This window comes from Notamacropus eugenii, chromosome 2 (genome assembly GCF_028372415.1).
Source record: "Notamacropus eugenii isolate mMacEug1 chromosome 2, mMacEug1.pri_v2, whole genome shotgun sequence".
NCBI lineage: Eukaryota > Metazoa > Chordata > Mammalia > Diprotodontia > Macropodidae > Notamacropus > Notamacropus eugenii.
The window spans coordinates 177,791,220-177,813,295 of NC_092873.1; the positions used below are offsets into that span (position 1 = coordinate 177,791,220).

Below are 22,076 nucleotides of genomic sequence, written 5' to 3' on the forward strand. Positions count from 1 at the left end.
ATTGATTTTGCTTTATCTAGCTAATAATATGATTATACAAGATATTTGATAGTTAAAATGTCTTCCAGGTCAGAAATTGGTTATTTCCAGTGTTTAAAGATAAGGTCAACTTCAATTTTTTGGTAATATCCATATCCAGTCAGATGTAGAAAATTCAGGAAAAGTCAGTTAGCAAAAAGGAAGAGGAGATAAGAGTAGCTAGTGGCTGAATGGCTGTCAGGATGGGCAGGGCTGATCTGGAAAGAGATGAAAAGTACAGAGATGTACTCTTTGCTTAGAGCAAGAAGTACATACAAAAGAATGGTATCTGTGCTATCCATATTTTTTGAGTGGAGAAGAATTCCATAAGGATTTAACTGATAAGGGAGAAGAGACGAGTAAGGGGAATTTTGTTATTAGAGAAGCTTATAGAATAAACCAAGCACAATATTTTGAGTAGAATGTTTGGTGATATGTTTGTGTGAATACAAAGTCCTATATGCTGGGTTTCAGGGTGTGTGTGGGGGGGGGGGGGGCGGGGGTGGGGTGGGTGTGGGTGTGCGTCGGGGTATGTGTCTGTCTGTCTGTTTCCACTGGGCAGTGGTAGAATACGATCACACTGATGGGCTTTCAATATGCTACTTCAGGTTCTGATCTCTGTTTTGATAAATATCAAGGTACAGGAAGCCATGAGGTTTTTATTAGACGAGACAATAAAACTCCTAAACATAAAAGTTTTTGGCAGGGTCTACACTAAGATCATATAGGAGGTTTGGCCATTTTCCAGGTATTTCGGTCTTGGCTTTACTATTTAAATAGAAAACTGAATTAATTGCCATATTAACTATCCATTCTTATTCAAAGGAAAACATAACTGTCTCATAAAACATGGACAAGTTTTGGAAGCAGATCCTTTTGGCAATTAGATTTAGGATGCAAAAGCTATAATCATAGCTTTGGTACCTCATGTTCTTTCTGTTTACCTTGAACTGTCTGCAAAACCTCCTAGGAAATTTTTTATTGCATCAGAGTCAGATTCATGTACGTAGGGCATACAAATAATTTCTAAAAAGATGCCATATAAATGATTAATCTTTGAAAACTCAAATCCAGAGGTTTTCCTTCTTACTTTTGCCTAGGAGTTTTGACAAATAACATTTGCTAACTACTGTATGTGCATTTTACTTTTCACTAAATTGTTTGACACACTGACATCTCTCTCAAATAACATCAAAACAGTAAATTCTAGTATTAAGGCCATCTATGTTGAAACCTTATGTGATTATTTGGAAAAAAACTAAATATTAGATAGTTCATAAAATTTAGAACTGGGAAGGGAGCTTATAGATCATCTGATCTCAAACTAACATTTTAAAAATTAAGAAGTTCAGTGATATTGTGATTTTTCTCTCACTGGAGGTCTTTAGGCAGACTGTAGAACCACTTGTCAAGTATGTTATAATGGACTAGAGGCTGCCAACGTCCTTTCCAACTCTAAAATTCTGTGTTTTGTTCAAAGTTAGACAGGTAGCAAGTAACAGAATTTCATTTGAACCCAGTTCTCAAAATACAGTGCTCTTTCTAATATAGTGAGAAATATATAAATTTAAATTCCTTTGGAGCCTTAGTGAGTCACTAATTTAATTTTACTCTAGATTATGAGTGAAATAAAGTACAAATCTAAGATGTTTAAAGTAATTTTAAGGCTTTTAGTTAATACTGAGATAACCTCAATAATATAGAGAAATGCAATATTTCTACTATCTTTTAAGCAGAAATGATAGTTTTTAAAACAACTACAGTTTAATTTTAAAAACAGAAATTTCAGTCACTATACTTATTATACTTAATGTAAGTGAAAAAATACATTAGAAATCAGATTAGCTATTATTTCATGATATTTGAATATCACATATTCCAAAGGACACAAAGGGCTTCTTATGTAATTACACTAGATAATTTGTAAGGTGCCTTTGGGAGATAAGATTCTAAGATCTTGTAAATTTTGGGGGAATAATCAATATATTTTAATATTTTTCAGTATAAAGAGTCTTTACATCTTTGACCTAGGTACTTCAGTAAAACTAGTGCAAATTAGCATTTTAAAAAATACTGTAGATGGGATGTACATTTAGTATGCTAGAAAAAGGATTTACCTTGTTAGGGGTATAAAGGATGGGACAGATGGCTCTGTTCTCTCTCTCTCCCACCTTCTCTCCCTCTCCCTTTCCCTCTTTTCAATGTCATTCTACCTCTTAATGTTCAATGAATCCCTACTTTCTCATCTCTGTCCTCTCAAACCCCCCACTGTTCCAAGTCTTAGATATCCCATTCCTCTGATTTATGGTGTAGTCTCCACACAGCCCTTGAACGTATCCTGGTGATAGTATCACAGAAATTAAAACTTTTGAAAAACCAGATCACATGTATTCTAATGTAATACCACCACGCACTCTCAAAAAGCTAAGAAAAGTATATTAGAAAGAATGTAAATTTGCTTGGTCCATGATAAGGAAAGGATTTTTAATCATTCTCCAAATCTAAGTGGTTGATTTACAGGAGTATATAAAAGTAGAAAAAAAAAGAACTATAAAAGCTCATGTTAACAAATGCATTCGTGAAAAACTAAAATTTCAAATCCAAAAAACCTCTTAAATGAAACAGAAAAAACAAACCAGAGTTCTAGATCAGTAGTTTTAATAGTTTGATGATGTCAGGAAAAGCAGAAAAAGTTTTCTTGAGAAAGAAAACCCTACAATCCTTAAAGGTCAGGTCAATTTCAAAGTAATGATACAATATTTTGTCAATAATTAAAATAATATAAGCACATTTAGGAAAATTCTTTTCTGCAGCAACAGTTGTTCACAGTAACTTTGTCCTGAACTTTTAGCCCCAGAAGGTCAGCATTCAGGAAGCTCAGCTGCTGTCTAACAAACTTAATTAATCAAAAAGTCATTTCCGAGCTGTAACTATGAGTAAAAGCGCTTCAAGTGCGCTAGCAAGCATACAAGTTAATCAAAATGCTAATGCAGTACAAATTAAAGTTGTGATTAACATTTCACAGTAGCTGCTTAAGTGAATTGATCACACAAATGGGTTAAGCATTACTCATTTCCTACAGCCCCAAACGGGAAAAGGTTTTGCTGGTGGGCATGAAAAAAGGAAGCTGGGGATAGAAAGATTTTTTCATAAACAGTATTACATCTTCAAAAACCCATCACCAAGCTGCCATACAAAAGCTTCTAAGTAAAACCACACTGTATGGGGGAGGAGGAAGAGGGTTTTGGGATGGTGGAAGAGTCCTGGATGACATTTTGCTAGTAAATCTACATGACTATTTACTAATACCCTTAAATCTGAATATGGTGTAATTGGTTGCTTCCTGTTTCTATGTTGTTTCATTTCGTGCTTTGGAAATCCTGAAATAGAATTAGATTAATCATAGAAAGTGCACTGATTGGAGTTCTAATCCTGACTCATTTACTAGCTGTGTGGCCCTGGTCAAGTTACTTATCTACTCTATGTTTCATTTCCTTTTCTATAAAAGGAGAATAGAAAAAGACATACCATTTACTCCACTAACTTGTTTTGAAGACTGCTTCAGTGAATAGTTATTAGTCCTTTATTTTCCAAACAAGAAATCTGAGGTCCAGAGAACTGATATGACTTCCCTAAATCTATATGGCTGATCAAAAGGCACAAGAAAAATGAGGACAAGAACAGAGGTCTTCTGATTTCCTAATCCAGGTCAATTTCTAAAAATGTCTTCCCCACATACAGACAATACACTTATAGGTTTAATATGAATGGGTACAAACTTAAAGAATACATGTTAATGAATGAACATTTTTTTTCTTTTATGCCAATTCAATTGACTTGAGGGAAAGGGATCCTGCCTTTAAAATAATATATTATTTTATTTAGTAGTTTAGCTGCTAACTGTAAGATCCATTCAGTTCTGGAATTCAGTTAATACTGTGGTCTCCATTTCAATTTAACTCCATAAACATTTACTAGATGCTTGCTTTGTGAGATATAGAGTAACTCTATTTGGCTTATAGGCGAGAATTAAAAAAAACTCACTTGGATGGATATATTTTAACCAAAACATTTTCTGAAGATATTGAACAAGGGATTTGACCAAGTACTTCTTTTGTTAAGCCAGAGATACTTGGGACATTTTTCTTGCAAACGGCATTTGATTCTCTAATTCTAAACCTTGTTCATGTAATAGGTCTTGATATCCCTCAACACACTGGTATCCTGTTGAGTCTGTGCTTAACCCATTCACAGGTAAATACTCTTTAAAGGCTAAGGCAGTCTTACTCGTAAAGAAGTTTTATCCTGCTAACATTAATATATATGTGATTGTATTTACTAGAAATGGAAGTTCTTTGCTAATAGAAATGCAGAAGCAATTACCGTCATATTACTTCTCAAAAAAAAAAAAAAAGTTGTGCCAATGAATAAAGACTGAACCCATTCCCTGTTCTCAGAATCAAATACATTTTTGTTTGAAGATGGAAAGGCGTAGTTTTAGAATAGTAGAGCATTAAAGAAGAACAGAACATTAGCTGGTACAATTTGAAATGTACCAGACTTTTAAATGGGTATTAAATGCTGTCATAGACAGGGATATTAATTTATTATATTTGATATTTTGTTAAGCTGCACACATCACAATTAGGGCAGATTTTGTAAAAACTATCATGTTCCTCCGAACAAAGTGGCATCAGAGAATAATACTGACCTGCATGATATCTTCCCAAGCATAAAAAACAGGTCCATTAGAATCCTAAGTCTATTCAGCTAAAATAGGCAAAAATAAGACTTAAAAAAAGGCAAAATAAATAGAAAAAGCCAATCTATTTTACTTTTTAAAAATACAAATTCTTTGAAAGCTGAGACTTTTTAGGTACTGTTTATTTTAACAATGGCTAGCATTTGTACAGAGCTTTGAAGTTTACAAAGTTCTTTACATATGTTATCTTGCTTGATCTGTGCAACAGCTCTGAGAAATAGGTACCATTATTATTATCCCATTTTACAGATGAGGAAACTGAAGCTGAGATAAGTTACTTGCCCAGGTCACACAATTGGTAAGTAGATGGACTAAGACTTGAATGCAGATCCTTTCTGACTCCAAGTAATTTGATTACAGAATAGTCTGGCTTCAAAAAAATCCACTGTAGAACAAATTGGTTGATTCACTACAAGGATGTACTTTTGTGTTTGGTAGCTTAATATTAGAATTATCAGCACTATATCACTGGAATTTTATCCTCTCTGTCTCTTACCTGACCTTCTACAGTACAATTAAATTCAGGACTCAAAACATGAGGAAAAAAGGAATTTGTAGGTCAAATCAGGACAATCATGAGACTAACCTGCTTTATTTTTGATACTATTGGTCACTTACTATATTTTTATTTTTTTAACAGTACTCCAGGCGATATAAAGGTGGCAACTATATGGCCTTGTGTATTGATGCTGGACTTGGGGTCAGGAAGGGCTGAGTTCTAATCTTATTTCATCTACTTACCAACACTGTGGTACTCTGTACATCTTTGGTGTTTAATAAATATTTAGTTGAAGTAAATTCTTGGGTTTTTCTAAATTTCTTCTCTCATTTTCAACAGAGAAATTTTGATGACTGCCTAAAATTTAGGAATTTCTTGCTCTGGAAAGTGGGGAATGTTGTATTTTCTTTTATAAAGGAAAAAATAATATGCTTTCATAAAATAACATCCTTATTTTGTGGCCTTATAGAGTACTATTGCTAGATCCTTTTAAAAATTATGTTGTTTTCACAGTGACAAACATACACAGATTTACTTTTGGTCTTCGAATCCAAGGATCAGAGGAAATTAAGTTGAAGGTTTGATATAAGCCACCCTGACACTTTACAGACCTCTAAGTGAGCTTTGGTGATTTTTACAAGTATGCCTGATAAATCAGTGTCATGAATGAATTTTCAACCCATTGCTCTAATATCCTTAAAGTTCAAATTTACACATAAAAAATGACAAAAATGTAGCATGAAATGTAGATAAAAAAATTCTCTGCCCTAAAGGCAAGCTGGTAATAGGCCTCTTCAAAATTAGCTTAGGTAGGTCCTCAGACAATATATATACACACATCCCATCTCCAAGTTTAAACTCAGACTTTCCAGCTTGGTAGGACCTGTCAGAGATTATACCCAAGGGGCACAGCTTTTTAGAATGGAAGATCATCTTTATGCCATAGTAAACTATAAGGGGTATCATATCAACTTTGAATTATTTTAGTTTTCTAATCATCCATTCCTTTGTCAATTCAGAAAAGCAATGTAGCTCAGTGAGCCAATCAAACAACTAGCCACTTCCTCTTTCTAGTCTTAGTTTTGTCATTTCTTCATTGGGTAAGCTTAGACACAACTTCTTGGCATATCTTGTCAGTGAAATACAGATAATGGCATTGACTCTGAGGGTTAGCATACTAGTACTGAAATAATTTTAGTTCATCTATCAGGAACTACAGATACATTCTATTAGCTAATGTAATCAAGAGAAACATTTTCAGAGGTGAAGGACCAAGACCAAGACCAAGGACTAATTATGTATGTGGAAAATGTTTAAACTTTCTCAAAATAGCTGACAGATTAAAGTATAAATATTAAAAATATTAGCTATTTTTAAAGTATGCTGGGTGTATATGAATCTATGGGGCAATGGTCACAAGGCTCTGGGTTACAAGGATGACAGAGACTAAGTAAAGATACTACTGCCAGAAATACTAAAATGTGAAAAAAGCAGACAAAAACATGCGCAAATCTCACTGATAAAGGATTTGTGGGGGTGAGAGAGTATGTATAAGGTATATCCAGGATGTTTTTGAGTTGGGAAAATACAATAACCAAAGGCTTTGTAAATGACTGTACTATATGGTGCCCATAATATAAAATAGTCTGTCTAGTATGATGTCCTATGAACTAAAGAGGCTAGAATTTTTCAGTGGAACTACATTTTTCACACTTTTAAGTGAAAAATATGAAAACATTTCTAAGAACTTTAAGGTATCAATCTATGCCTACCTCTTTTAGTCCCAGAATCATTGTTTACTTTACAAACATTAATATATCATCTGTGTAAGATATTAGTTTTGCTCAGGCAGCAGAGGTTAAGTGACTTCCCCAAGGCCTTAGAGTGAAGCAGCATTGGAGTTAACTTTATGGTTAATCCTGTTCTCAGACTACAAGGTCATGCCATTGTCCCGTGAAGGTAGGAGTAGCACAACACACTATAACTTTCCATCAGACTGTATAATTGTGACCTAAAAAAACCCCCAACAACTCTGTTTAAACAAATGCTTACAAAAGCTAGAGCATATGTATGCCGACTGAAAGTTGCAGTGCCCAGGGTTTAGGATGGTGAACCAATCATGGAAAAATTTATCAACTCTTTAGTTTTCTAAAGTTTTCCATCAGTCACCTGAATATTTCTTCTTCCCTACTGATTTATCTTTATCACAAGTTTGGAGGGGAAAGAGTTGTGAGAATAATAGGGTTTAAGACACAGATCTGACTGACATTTATAGCTTTAATAGTCTAAGGGTGGAGATTCTTAAGCTGAAAAAGCTGGGTAACCAAAAAGGATTTAACATTTAAGATTGTCGATGCTATTGCTCTTAAAATGAAGAACAGAGAATTAAGAAGATCTCATGTCACTAAGAAATAACTCATAATGCAAACTAAAAAACAAACTAAAAAAACACTTGACCATACCTAACTTTCCTGCTTACCACTGGCTTAGACCGACTTCTCTGAAATCATCCTATTATTTTTATTTCTCTATAGCTTTTAAGATCTGAGGTAGAGGCATGATGAGAAAGGCAAATAAAGAACACAAGCACAGATTCTCTTATAAATGGGGTGCTCTCCCCAAGTGAAGATACATGCCTTTTTTCTTTTGGATTTAATGGCTAGATTTCTTGCTCAAATACCAAGCCTTAAGCCCAATTCACTTGGGAGCTCAGTAGTTTGACAACTGGTCCCCATCCACCTAGCACAGAGTGAATATAAATACTAAATAGTAACTGTTTCTCTTTTACCCAGGAACCCTGAGCGTTTTCCCCTCCCATTTGATTTTTTTTTTTTTATTACAGAGGTCATTCCTTCAGGAACTACTTAAAGAAGACTATTCATTGAATGGGTGTATCTCACTCAAAGTGAGATTGATAAAACCTTAATCTAAAATGGCCAGGGTTTCCCATTGCACCCTGAGTGAGGCTGGTGACCTTGCAGAGCCCTCCCTCCCTCATATCAAAGTTAACTGCAAGTCAGGTCATCATCTTGATGTCATGGTCCTCTTTGAGAACAAAGGGCAAATACAACAACCTTAAGTAAAATCAGCTCAGGCAATATCACACACACACTTGCACCCCTGCGAGTGCACACACACACACACACACACACACACACACACACACACACACACACACACACTTGTAGATTTATAAACTGTACTTAAAAAGTTTAATAATTTTACAATTCTTTTCATCGCACAATTCACCAAGTCAGTGATTAGAAAAAAAATTACAGTGCCTATATCAAGTGTTACCTCACTGCTAAAACTTTAGATCTTTAATCTTAGCTTGTAAAGGGTGACTAATGAGAAGCAAATCATCTTCTTGGAGACATAAACCATGTGTTAGTCACAAAACAACGTCAAAAATACTTATTTCTGCAAGAACCATGTTTTCTTTTGGTTCCCTCGTCTAGGGTTTAACAGAGTTCTTAATAGACACCCATTAGCATAAGAATAACAGAAGACACATTCATTGTAATGGATTCTTTTCATGTTTTAGAAAAACAATCATTGTGAAATCTCTACATATCAAATGAAAACTAGGAAAATATTTCCTTCACTACACTAATATAAAGAAATAACTCAGTGAGTTTATATAATCTTATTTCTAAGAAACTAGAACTGAAGGCATTAAACTCTTGCTACATGCAGCAGATTATGGTATTCTTAATGGCACTTTGCTATAAATTAAATAAAAAATGTTAAACTTAATTTGTGTTTTCACTGACACTGATTTCCAAGTCTCATCAACCCAAATAATAAGAGTGATATTTGAGTCTTAAGGAAAAAGACAAATAGATCCTTCTTTGTCTGAATCACCTATTTGGCTTTGAAATAATATGTGGAATAATATCTGCCAATTTATATTTGCTAAATATTCAATTTTGGAAATAACCAGGTTTCATATTTACGGTTTTCTTTATTCTTATTTTTACTTAATTCACTGTCTAACCATAATGAAGAATTAAAAATTTACAAACTAAAGCACATTTTTCTTTGAAACTGAAAAATACTGTAACACATAATGAGAAAAAATGGTATAAAATTGACTGTCATACCTGACATACTCTGACAGCTTGGTCCAATACTGTTTTAGTGTCAGTGCCATAATCTGGACATGGTATCATGGCTCGGCTGAAATGAGCTTGCAGCAGGAGATGTGATTTTGTGTGGGAATTGTCAAATGAATGAGGATTTACTTCAATGGGGAGATTCCTTGCCAGTTCACTGTTCATCTGATCTTCATTGTGCCTTACTGGTAGGTCTGCATACTCTTCTGCATCCTTAAAAACAAAATGGGAAAATTATACACACACATATATATTTTTAATATCCACATATATGTATCTCATGACCTAAGAATAAATAGTTGCTTTGCTTTTGATGGTACCTCAAAACAACTTTTAGAAATCAGGTCTACTGCCATATTTCTTAGACTTCTGCTTACTTAAAACAATCATTTTGAATGCGAACATGGTCAGTGGTAATATGCAGTCTTTTGGATGTGTGTGGGTGTGGATGTGTGCATGTGTATTCCTAGGTAGCACATAACTCAAAGCTTATTTTATTTTAAATTAACTAGATGAGGGAAAGACATTTTGTAGTGCATAATTTAGAAATTTCCTTGGTTTCATCCTTCCGTCTTTAAAGTCCAAGTCAGTAAGGCTACACTCTTATTAACCTGATAATCTGGGCAAGTTTGTTAAACTGAGCTGAATGATGTCACTCCACATGCAAATACCGAGAAACTGAGATGAAACACAGAAATAGCCTATTTCACAAATTTAAATATGCTCTGGGGAGGAAGTTGTACCCCACAGTATCTAACAAATATCCTGTGTGAATGACTGTGGATTTGAGGGGTCACAGATCTTTCTGCTACTATAAAACCTTTTCCTAACTCTATTGTCATAAAATCATGTTCAACCCTCTGACACAGGGGTTCTTAACTCTTTTTGTACTGGTCTGGTGAAGTCCCTGGACCACTTCTCAGAATAATGTTTTTAAATACATGCAATAAAATGTATGGGATTACAAAAAAACCCAAAAGTTAGTGAAAATAGAGATGTGATTTTTTTTTTCCCCATCCAAGTTCACAGACACCCTGAAATCTATTTACAGATCCCTGATTCAGAAAAACCCTAGTCTAGAGGATATTTTCCCCCAGTAGTTTGATAACTACAAAAATCAGAAAATTGATAATGTTATAAAAATACAGCTTACTGCTTCATTAATAAGTGTGTTATGTTTGATAGACATATGTAGGCTTCTTCCTCTTGATTTTTTTAGCTCTCGCTATTAGTGTTGTGTGAATATGGAATCTTACTTTTCAAAAAGCAATTATTTGAGATACACCCCATTGCCCTTGATAACTGAGCTATTCTTTACACATAGTTTTAACTAAATCAATCATTTGTTCTACAATTATCCCCTTTCCCATGACTTGTTTGATTCTTGTTGACACTTGGATGTGAAGGAAGTTACTGATGGCACCCCTTAGAGGTTTCATTATATGATATTCAGTACTCTGTAGTATTCAGTACATTTCCTTCACCACCCTTCTTTTTCTTTTATGCATAACTTTGTTCTTTTATTCATTTCACTGTTAATGTTAGAATTTTTGCAGAGAGTAAAATGGTAGAGAAGTTTTAAAATGAATTTGATTAGACCCTTTAAATTTAATATGCACATATACTTTAATACTTGATTTCAGTGGGAATAGGGTGGAATGGAGATACATATTGGGAAACACCATGCAACAGTAAGAAAAGATAGGTCAAAGACAGAAGTGTCAAACCTACCTATCATCAATATATTTTCTTTGAGGAAAGAGTCCAAGTGATAATTTATTTATTATATTTTAACAGGAAATGCTGGGTTAATCATCACCCAACTACGTACAGTTGGACATCCAGCTTGTTAGAGGAAACCTCAAAGTCAATGCTGAGTAAGAGTAAAGAAAAATGAAGATATAGTGAGCGATTAAGGCAATCACAACTTAATCTAAATAAGCCATGGATGATGAAAATGAAGAAATGGATAACAGAGTAGACACAAAGACTATTATTAAGATTTGCCAAGGAAATGTGCCTGATATAAATGCAGCATAAGGAATAACTATAAAGAATCTGCTCATTAACCACCTGGCTGCCTACACTAGAAACCATGCCCTAGAGGAACTTCTGTTCTGAAGCCGTCTCTCTTGGTTTGTGAACTTGCCCTGCCAAAACACTATTTTAAGAAAGAGTTTTCTTGAAACACCGTCCATTTTTGGCTGTCTCTTCCACAGTCTTCTAACCAGGGCTAGAATATCCTCCTCCCTTATCCAGTAATATCAGTAAGCGCTCTAATATACACAGGGGTCCTGTTACCACAGTTTCTTAGATCTGTATTCATAAAAGCAAAGGCAGCTTTTGAGGGGTTAACATTCACTTTAATGAATCACATATATAATTTACCTAGTTCAAGGGAGTTAGTACTCCGAACTTCAAAGAAAACACAGAGAAATCAAAACAACAGACATGGCTTCCTCTGCCTGAATTCAACAGACAGCTGGACTTCACTGTCTGACCATAGCTACCAGAGAGGGAAGCACTGACATCTGAGTTTTCAAAGTGGGGGGCCCTTAAAGTCACTTCCCAGAGTCCTCCTCTGGCACTCAAACCTTACAAAAACTAAGCTCCAGAGTAAAACCTCACCCTCAGAGGATTTACACATTTTCTAGAGCTAGAAGGCATAACGTTCTGACACAGTGCCATAATGCAAAAAACAAAAGGTACTTGGGACCCTCCTATAAAACAACTCCCCTAATCAAGCTTCCCACAATGGCAGGTCCATCAATTGGTGGGAAAGATCTTCCGTAATCCCATTATTCAATCAGAGGCACTTTTAGTAAAACAAAAACAGCAAGAGATCTGATTGCCATCACACCAGTTCTGCAATTATGACTGAAGATCAAACCCAACACTGTCAACTGGGCCAAATCATTTTAAAGTCATTTGAGGAAGAAAACTAGAAGCAAAACAAACATGGAAAAAATGGAAACAATATGTAAAGCCTGACAGAGAAACCTCTTTTCTACATAAATGACAGCAGGACCACTACATTTAGACTCTTATCATAGTCCCCAGTGTACTAAATGAGCAAGTAGATATGGCACTAGAGAGAACAAAGAGGAAAAAATTGTTGCACTGGATCGCGCATACGCAGAGGAAAGAAGTGCTAGGAGTGACACAGCTTGGCGGGCATCAAGGTGTACGCTAGCATTTATATAGTGCTTTAAACTTTGCAAAGGGTCTTACAAAAATTTTCTCAGAACAAGGGGGTACAGCCAAGATGGCAGAGTAGAAGGACAGACCTGCTCTAGTTCTACCCCCATAGCCCATAAAATACTTGTAAAAAATGACTTTAAACAAATTCTACAGCAATAGAAGCCACAAAACAACAGATTGAAAGAGATTTCCAGCCCAAGAGAGCCTGGAATAGGAAAGGTCTATTGCACTGGCCTAGGAGCAGAGTGCAGCCCAGCCTTGGCCACATAGCCCGGACAGGATTGCAACAGGTTTCAGGGTGTGGAATCACAGCTAGCAGCTGTGGTTCCCAGATTTCTCAACCCACAAACACCAAAGACAGCTTCAATAGTCGGTAAGAAAGTTCTTTCACCTGTGTGAAAAGGGAGCCCGGTCTGGCCTCAGCCAGGACCCCAAACTGAACCAGAAGCCACTGCAGCAGCGGCATCCACTTTTAGGGTCATCGTCCTAATGACCCTGGGGGAATCGAGTGACAGATCTGGGTCTCAGTCCTGAGCGGCAGTCCTGGGGTGAAGAGGAGCACTGGCATGGTGGAGTTGGTGGAGCCTCTGGAGAGGGAATTCTACTTGCAGATCCTGGGCAGAAAAGAATGCTCATGGTTGCTCACAAACCAGAGGGCAGGCCAGGAGAGGAGTAAACTCTTCTCCCTTGAGTGTGCCATCTTGAAGGAACTAAGAACTTACAGGTCCTTAGAGTATACCCTCCACTTGACAAAGGAGTCAGAAGTCAAGTAACTGGCTGGGAAAATGCCCCCAAAAGGGAAAAAAAAAATGAGATGATAGAAGGTTAATTTCTTGGTGAACAGGTATTTTCTTCCATCCTTTTGGATGAGGAAGAACAAAGCATACCATCAGAGGAAGACATAAAAGTCGAGGTTTCTACATCCAAAACCTCCAAAAATAATATGCAATGGTCTCAGGCCATGGAAGAGCTCAAAAGGGATTTTGAAAATCAAGTAAGAGAGGTGGAGGAAAAATTGGGAAGAGAAATGAGAGTGATCCAAGAAAATCATGAAAAGGGAGTCAACAGCTTGCTAAAAGGAAATCCAAAAAAATGCTGAAGAAAATAACACCTTTAAAAATAGACTAACCCAAGTGGCAAAAGAAGTCCAAAAAGCCAATGAGGAGAAGAATGCTTTAAAAGCAGAATGGGCCAAATGGAAAAGGAGGTTCAAAAGCTCACTGAGGAAAATAGTTCTTTAAGAATTAGAATGGAGCAGATGGAAGTTAGTGGCTTTTTGAGAAACCAAGAAATTACAAAACAAAACCAAAAGAATGAAAAAATAGAAGATGTGAAATATCTCATTGGAAAAACAACTGACCTGGAAAACAGATCCAGGAGATATAATTTAAAAATTATTGGTCTACCTGAAAAGCATAATAAAAAAAAAAGAGTCTAGACATCATCTTCCAAGAAATTATCTAGGAAAACTGCCCTGATATTCTAGAACCAGAGAGTAAAATAGAAATGGAAAGAATTCACCAATTACCTCCTGAAAGAGATCCCAAAAGGAAAACTCCTGGGAATATTGTAGCCAAATTACAGAGTTCCCAGGTCAAGGAGAAAATACTATAAGCAGTCAGAAAGAAACAATTCAAGTATTGTAGAAATACAATCAGGATAACACAGGATTTAGCAGCTTCTACACTAAGGGATCTAAGGGCTTGGAATATGATATTCCAGAGATCAAAGGAGATAGGATTAAGATCAAGAATCACCCATCCAGCAAAACTGAGTACAATACTTCAGGGGAAAAAATAGAATTTCAATGAAATGGAGAACTTCCAAGCATTCTTGTTGAAAAGACTAGAGCTGAATAGAAAATTTGACTTTCAAATACAAGAATCAAGAGAAACATGAAAAGGTAAACAGGAAAGAGAAGCCTTTAGGAACTCATTAAAGTCAAACTGTTTACATTCCTACATGGAAAGATGATAGTTGTAACTCATGAGACCTTTTTCAGTATTAGGGTAGTCAGAGGAAATACACACACACACACACACATATGTAGGTGGGTATGGGTATGTATGTATGTGTATATTATATATGTGTAAGTATGTATATATGTGTGTATGTATATGTTTTTATATATGTGTATATACATACACATAGGGCACAGAGTGAACTGAATATGAAGGGAGAATAACTAAAAAAATAAAATTTACTGTTGAATGGAATGTACTAAGAGTAAGAGAAAGGGAGAGGTAGAATGTAGCAAAATCATCTCACATAAAAGAGGGAAGAAAGAGCTTTTACTATAGAGGGAAAGAGCAGGGAGATGAAAGGAAATAAGTGAGCTTTACTCTCATGGGATTTGGCTTAAGGAGGGAATAACATGCACTCAATTTGATATGGAAATCTATTTTACCCTGCAGGAAGGCAAGGGGGTAGGAGACAGGAGAGGGAAGAGAATAGAAGAGACAGCAAATTAGGGAAAGGGATAATCAGAAGCAAACACTATTGTAGAAGGATAGGTCATGGGAGAAAATGGAATAAATGAAGGGCAGGATAGGACAAAGGGAAATGTGATTAGTCTTTTACAACATAACTATTATGGAAGTGCTTTGCATTGTTACACATGTATGGCCTATATTGAATTGCCTGTTTTCTCAATGAGAGTGGATGGACAGGGAGGGAGAGAATATGGAACTCAAAGGTTTAAGAATGAATGTCAAAAACTGTCTTAGCATGCAACTAGAAATTAAGCTATACAGGCAATGGAGCATAGAAATCTATTCTGCTCTACAGGAAAATAGAGGGGAAGGGGAAATGGAAGAAGGATGGGTAATAGAAGGAAGGACAGACTGGAGGAAGGGATAGATGGGGTGCATGCTGTCCTGAGGTGGGGGCTGGGGACAGAGAGAAAATTTTGAATTCAATTTCTTGTGGAAGTGAATGTTAAGAACTGAAAACAAATACACACACACACACACACATATACACACACACACATATCTATAGACACACACACACATATATGTATATATATACCAACTCTGGGAGGTAGGTACTACTACTATTCCTATTTTACAGATGAAGAAATTAAGGCAAAAAGAAGTTAAGTAAGTAACTTGCCCATGGTCACACAGCTACTCAATGTCTGCAGCCAGATTTATGTTCACAACTATCTGTTTTGTCACCTAGCTACTCAAGGTATCTGAAAGATGGGGGAATACCAAACCCCTGAAAAAAAATCATGGATTGTACAACAGTAAAAACCCTCCCAAAAGGGACAAGGAGAATAAAATAATTCCTGTCCTACCTGTTTATTTCTAGTAAATTTTTTTGAGAATAATCTGCATATATGCATATAGATATATATGTATATGTATATATACACGTACTATACACGTACATCTATCTATCTATCTATCCATCTATCTATGTATCTGTCTGTCTATCTATCCATGTATCTAAGGGCTATCCTTTATGAAGGTATGATAATTGAAAGGTTTTGCAAATGATATTTTATGGCACAATAAATATTTGCAGGCACACAACTAACTGAAAGGTCTAGTGAATTCAAGATCCCACAATGTTTATGGTATGACTATGAAAAAGTACTTGATTTTGTAGAATAAAATGCCCCATTAATATGGGCTTCTCAAAGAATGTTTTCCTTGCATATATTTATTGTTCCTCACAACTGGAAATGTCCCAGAAACAGAGATCTCCTTGCTTTTTCCAAGAAGTCAGCATATGTTCTTGGTGCACAGTAAAGCATTTAATAAATTTTTATTCATTAATCCATATACCAAAATTAAAGGTGTTTGTTTGTTCTTCCCACAATACTACACAATGCTCAATTCAGAGACAAAATGGAAGACATATTCCCCCTAGATGGTGAAGTCTTCCAGATGCTCCTATTTGGGGATGACATAGAACTGATTGTATCACATTGCAAAACATTGTAGAGCCTCCTAAATAAGATCTTTAATCACTCATGCAAATTCTACACAAGAAAAGTGGATGCAAAATTTCTATTACTCAGACTACAACACAAAGTTAGATGGGTAGCTCATAGAGACTATTTGCCTATCTCTTAGGGAGAATGGACATCTCTTTTACTCAGCTCTTAGAACAGATATCATTTATATCTTAGAATGGACAATGAGTTGGACTAAGAACTGAACAGGAGAAGAGAAGGCTGGATCACTTTTGGAAAACTGTAAAGTGTTTAATGACCCCAAAACTTTCCCCAGAAACAAGAATCTATTTCTTTTTTAACAATTGTTCTGATGATGCTGTATAGTTATATCACTGAAAACTAGCCTCAGAGAATTAAAAGTGAGGGTAACTCAAGGAGCAGTGGAAAGATGAACACTAGGACTAAGTAGGCTGCCTACGAATTACTGCACATGAGACATGTATAGGAGGTCATTAGAAAGATGTATAACAAGATGATGGTGTGAACAAGGGATAAGTAGATAGCTCAAGTGTATTATATCAAGAAATGAATAGACAGTCCGCATCATGCTGGCTAGACCCCTTGTAAAACCTCACATAACATCCTAAACCTCTTTTATGTACTCATTGTATATGATTAGTATGTTAGTTATTTGTGAATGTGTCATCCCTTCTACTACACTATATAGACCTTCTATAAGGGCAAACAAATGTCAACTAAAATTTGCATCTTTCTCAACACTTAAGAGAGTGGTGTGCGAACAGGTTAGGTACTCAAGACACAGTAGTCAATGAATATAGCAATCTACTGCTTGATAAACCTGAGAGTAGTTTGCATATTATAGATAATAAAGATTTGCTGAATTAACATAGTAATTCTTTTGTATTTCACTTTTTGTTTCTTTTTTGTTAAGTATTCTATGCACTTGCTCAGGTTCTGTCCAAGACCATCATTTTCTCTGTCTTGTCTTTTCTTTCTGCAGTTGTGGAAGTAATTTCTCATTTACTTGAGTAGCCTATTCTCTTTGGGTCAATCACTTCCCATTATCTTATTGGACTTCTTTTTGCTCTTCCTATTTTTATATTGGGGCAGCAGTTGTGAAATGGGCCATACCATAACATGCAACATTATTTGAGGTTAGAGAAAAACTATTGGCAGTGATGTGGAGCAATTCACATCAGACTACTACAGACTATCAGATATTTTACCAATCAATTAACTAGAATTTATCAAGCATCTAATATCTACCTAGGGGAAAGGGATAGAAGAAGACAGAGTACTTTGCTTTATAAACTTATTGTAGAGAGAAGTCTTTAACAATACAAAATAATTAGGAAGCAAGAAAATGTGTAATAAAAATTATGTAGCAGAGATAGTAAGTGCAGTAGGATTTCAAAAAGGTGAGACAGAGTTGTGAGGGAAAGTTCTACAGAGGAGGAAGGACTTGTTTTAAATCTTGAAGGATAGTTAGAAGACAATTATGAACATCTTAGGAAGGAAAAAAAGCATAAACATTTATAGTAAAAAGAGGAGGGAAGAGTCTAAAATGATTCCAAGGTATCAAGCTAGAGGGATAAGAAGAATGATACTTGCAACAATATCGAAACTGGGAATACAATTGTATGCAGTCCAATTTTGCTCTTGGACAAAGCAAGTGTAAAATAAAGGGCAATAATCTGGATAATTCAGATATCTACCAGTCTTATCCATGCCCAGTCCAAAAGACTAAACTTCAAATTAACTTGCAGAATGTACTAAGCTAAAAAGATTTCAGAAATAATCAAATTCTATCTTGCTTATTCCCAGTAGAAAAAAAAAAGCAAGATGCTATTATAGTCACACAAAATGATATGGATCAAAAGTTACGTGGGAAATTAGATTATGCCTAAAAAGAAAACGAATTGTATATAAGTCAGCAAGATTCTGTTTCTTAACTGAAAAACACAAATCATCTACTAGGCAATTCAGAAACTGTCCTCACTCCAAAGATAATAGTTACTATCTTTAGTAAGGAGTAAACTTATTCATACATAGATGTATCATATCATGGAGATGATGTATCTAATAGTAAACAAAGATTAATGGTCAGATAAAATTTTGGGGGGCCGGCAACTTTTTGGAAATTATTTGTAAGTCTATAAATGAAAAAAGTAAAAAAGTAGATATTATCCCGAGAAATCCATTTGACTGAAGCAGCCAATCCAGCAATCCCCATATTTAATGCATGCTACAGTCTCTCTTGGTTAGTGGCTTTCCAATTCCTTTGACTAAAAGCCCTCTAAACCAATTAAATATGATTTTTCCCCTTGGCAGTTACAATGAGGCATAACCACTGGGAGCTGGGGGATGATATTGGTAACTGAATTCCTACAGCAATTCTACCCTTAGCAAAGATACATTACTTAGAAAGAGTTTAATACTCACCTAAAAGTTGTACATCTTTTTTTCCCACTCTCTGCCCCCATTCTGCCACATGACAGGTGACTTTCATGACCAAACATGAACATCTTATTTGCTTTAAAAACTAAAGGGATGGTGCTGGTAAGGCCAGAAACTGTTCTGCCCTTTTTTTACTGGGAGAAGGCAGAATATGATATAAAGGAGAAGAATTCATGATATTTCTTGTAAATAGCTGCTGCACAGAAGTGACAGGCATCATCAACTAAGGAAAATTTAGTCTTATTTTCGGGACAAGACCAAAATTGTTACCATCCTTTATAAACTAGATTAATTTCAGTGAAGTGGCAATTACACTTCTAGTAATGGAGGAAAACCTAGAAGGTAACTTCATATTACTTTTCAAATAAGAGATGCATATTTATTTTCACAGTTATCGATGAAGTGTAATCCAGAAATATTTGATTTAGTCACTTGAGGATCTTACCTAAAATCTGTTTCCATCTATTAGATAACTATCTTCATTTTTAAGTTTGTCAGATTTTGTTATCATAACATTTTACTGGGCAAAAAAGGTTTAATCTAATGTTTCATCTAATGGAGGTGACTGAGCTCCTGAAGGTTATGCCAGTGTAGGACAAGCCCTGGCACATTCTACCAAGCTGAAAAAGTTCTAAACTCAAGGTCTATGACAGACTGAATATCTTTTGTACAAGGATCATACTAGTTAAGGGATGAGCATATCTTCATCTGTACCTGTAGATTGTGGAATCTAACAGGTGGTCTACTTCATTGTCAATGTTCATAAGACAATATCTAGAATTTTGATTTCTGAAAATGGTCATTTGCTTAAGGCAAGTATCAGTGTCTCATCAACAGGACAGTTATTCCTACCACTGACTGATGGGATTAAAAAAACCAAACCAATAATTCCTCTTTCCCACTACCCTCACCCCAAAAGTCATTTTATCTTTTGCTCTAGCAAAGTAGCCAATTTTTTTTTTTGGGGGGAATAATGTCCTGTGAAATTGAGTTCATTTTAACTTGGGTTTCCCTGCTAAGAATCCATAGTTTGTTATATAGGAGGTCTCACTGACTTTAGAAGTCACTTTGGTGATGTGATCTAGCCCATCTGATAGACTAGAGGATGCTGACTCAGCTTCTAAGGCTGCCTACTTTGGAGAACAAAGGAGCAAAGAACCATAGATGCAGGGTTGGAAAGGGCCTTAGAGATAATTTAGTCCAACCCCTTCATTTTTTGATTTTTCAACTGAAGTTATACTTAATATGCTTCATTTGTAAATTTATATTTTAAATTGTCTAAATGCATTCATGCTCCTGGAAATGTTAATTTAAGATATAAAAATAAATAAAATTACCTTCCTTAAAATATAGTTCACCAAATGACTTTTAGGCTTATGAATAATGAGTAACTGGTTTTTGGTTAATTTTTCCTGAGAATCACACACTTTCTGTAACTGGGTCAGTGAACATTTTGGTTCCCTGAAAGACAATGCTCTCATAATAGGAGAATACATTCATAATTGTGTATTCTACAAAGAGACTGTCAAATTAAAGATAAAATATTCAGGGTTTTGCATCCCTCTTGAACTATAGATTTGATACTGTAGGCTTTAGTCTCCAATCTCCAATCAGACTTCTTTCAAATCCATATTAATTAAATGTTCACAAAGGCAAGTGATTCTGAATGTGATATGGAAAAATGCTTTTTTCAATGCACCTTAGTGAAACTAACTGAAATGACTGTAGTAAGAGAGTGTGTAAGGATAAATCCTTTTTTACTAGATACCAGGTAAAACTTCTGAGAAGAAAAAGGGCTATTGGAGAAATTATTTTGATATTAAAAATTAGTTTTTTAAATCAAAGGAAAACTAGTGAAAAGCATTTTAATGAAAAGTTTCTAGAACCATTAGAAATATTAATTAGCACTTTATTATGTGATTGCTTACTCCAGAAGCAGATTAAATATGAAGACTGAAGACAACTGCTTTTTAATCCTCAATCTCACTGCCAGAATCTCTTGTGAAAACTGTGGTTATTTATTCCCAGAATCTCGGGTCACCATCCTTCTAAGTCCTTTAGAATGTTGCATGTTTGCTTGTTTCACTCCTTTACTTAGCTCTTTACTCCTTCAAGAATTTCATTCTGAATTTTTCAGAATATTTACAAAGGAGATTTTTCACTGAGTTTTAGCTTTCTAGTTTAGAAAAAACAGAAAAGTCACAAGATTGACACTGAGCAGTGCTAGCACCTAGCATTCCAGAAACACATACACACACACACACACACACACACACACACACACTCTCTCTCTCTCTCTTTCTCTCTCTCTCTCTCTGTCTCTCTCTCTCTCCCAAACCTCTACTTCTTCCACAATGTGACACGTATTTACTTTCAAAACCTTCCTCTAATTTTAAACAACTTGTCTACTTAATTTCCTGTGTGGGATCGTTGACTGTAAGTGAGGTTCATTTTCTTATCTGAATCATGTAGGTAATTAAAGGAAATTGAGAATAGGGAGTGAAGCTTTTATGCAACTGGGATTGAAGCTGAAAGGGGGGCACCAAGGTCAGCGGAGTCCATTATATTTTTATGTGAGAGGCCGCTATGTCTGCCCTGTCCTTGTTTGTTTAGTGTAGGCTGGACAGACTACTAACTACAAATCTGTTTCTCTGATTTGCCCAGCTGTCCTGGAATAAAGACATCTTCTACTGCAAATGTTAAATGACAGTGATTGACAACCCTATGATGAACTCTGCTTGTAACCCCCTGCTACTGTTTTTAGATTGCACAAGAAAAGACAGAATAAAGAAACATCCTTCATAATCACATCAAATGGGCCCTGCTGTTCACTCAGTAGTTTTCATTTTCATTTTCCTTTTCATTACAAACCTCAATCTGTTCTGCAAATGGTATGAACTTAGCTACCCCATGTAAAGTCCAGAACTGTGTATTACTTTGTTTTGTTTGCATACTGTACTTATTTTAGTTTGCACTGATACAGGTTCTGACACGATGCTTTAGTCAAACCATCACATCATACAACTTGTAGCAACTACTTGTTCACATGGGAACAATCTGACAAATATAGACTACAGTGAAAGTTCTTTCAGTGTT

General features: G+C 35.5%; 1 protein-coding gene across 4 annotated transcripts in view; it reads right to left on the bottom strand.

The window, feature by feature from the left end:
* Nucleotides 1–22,076, bottom strand: part of ASCC3 (activating signal cointegrator 1 complex subunit 3) — a 400,644-nt gene that overhangs the window by 17,772 nt on the left and 360,796 nt on the right. For all 4 annotated transcript variants that reach the window (XM_072642929.1, XM_072642932.1, XM_072642930.1 and 1 more), the window contains one exon: nt 9,383–9,607. In XM_072642929.1, the coding sequence (XP_072499030.1) occupies nt 9,383–9,607 (225 nt within the window). The remainder of the gene's footprint in view (nt 1–9,382; nt 9,608–22,076) is intronic.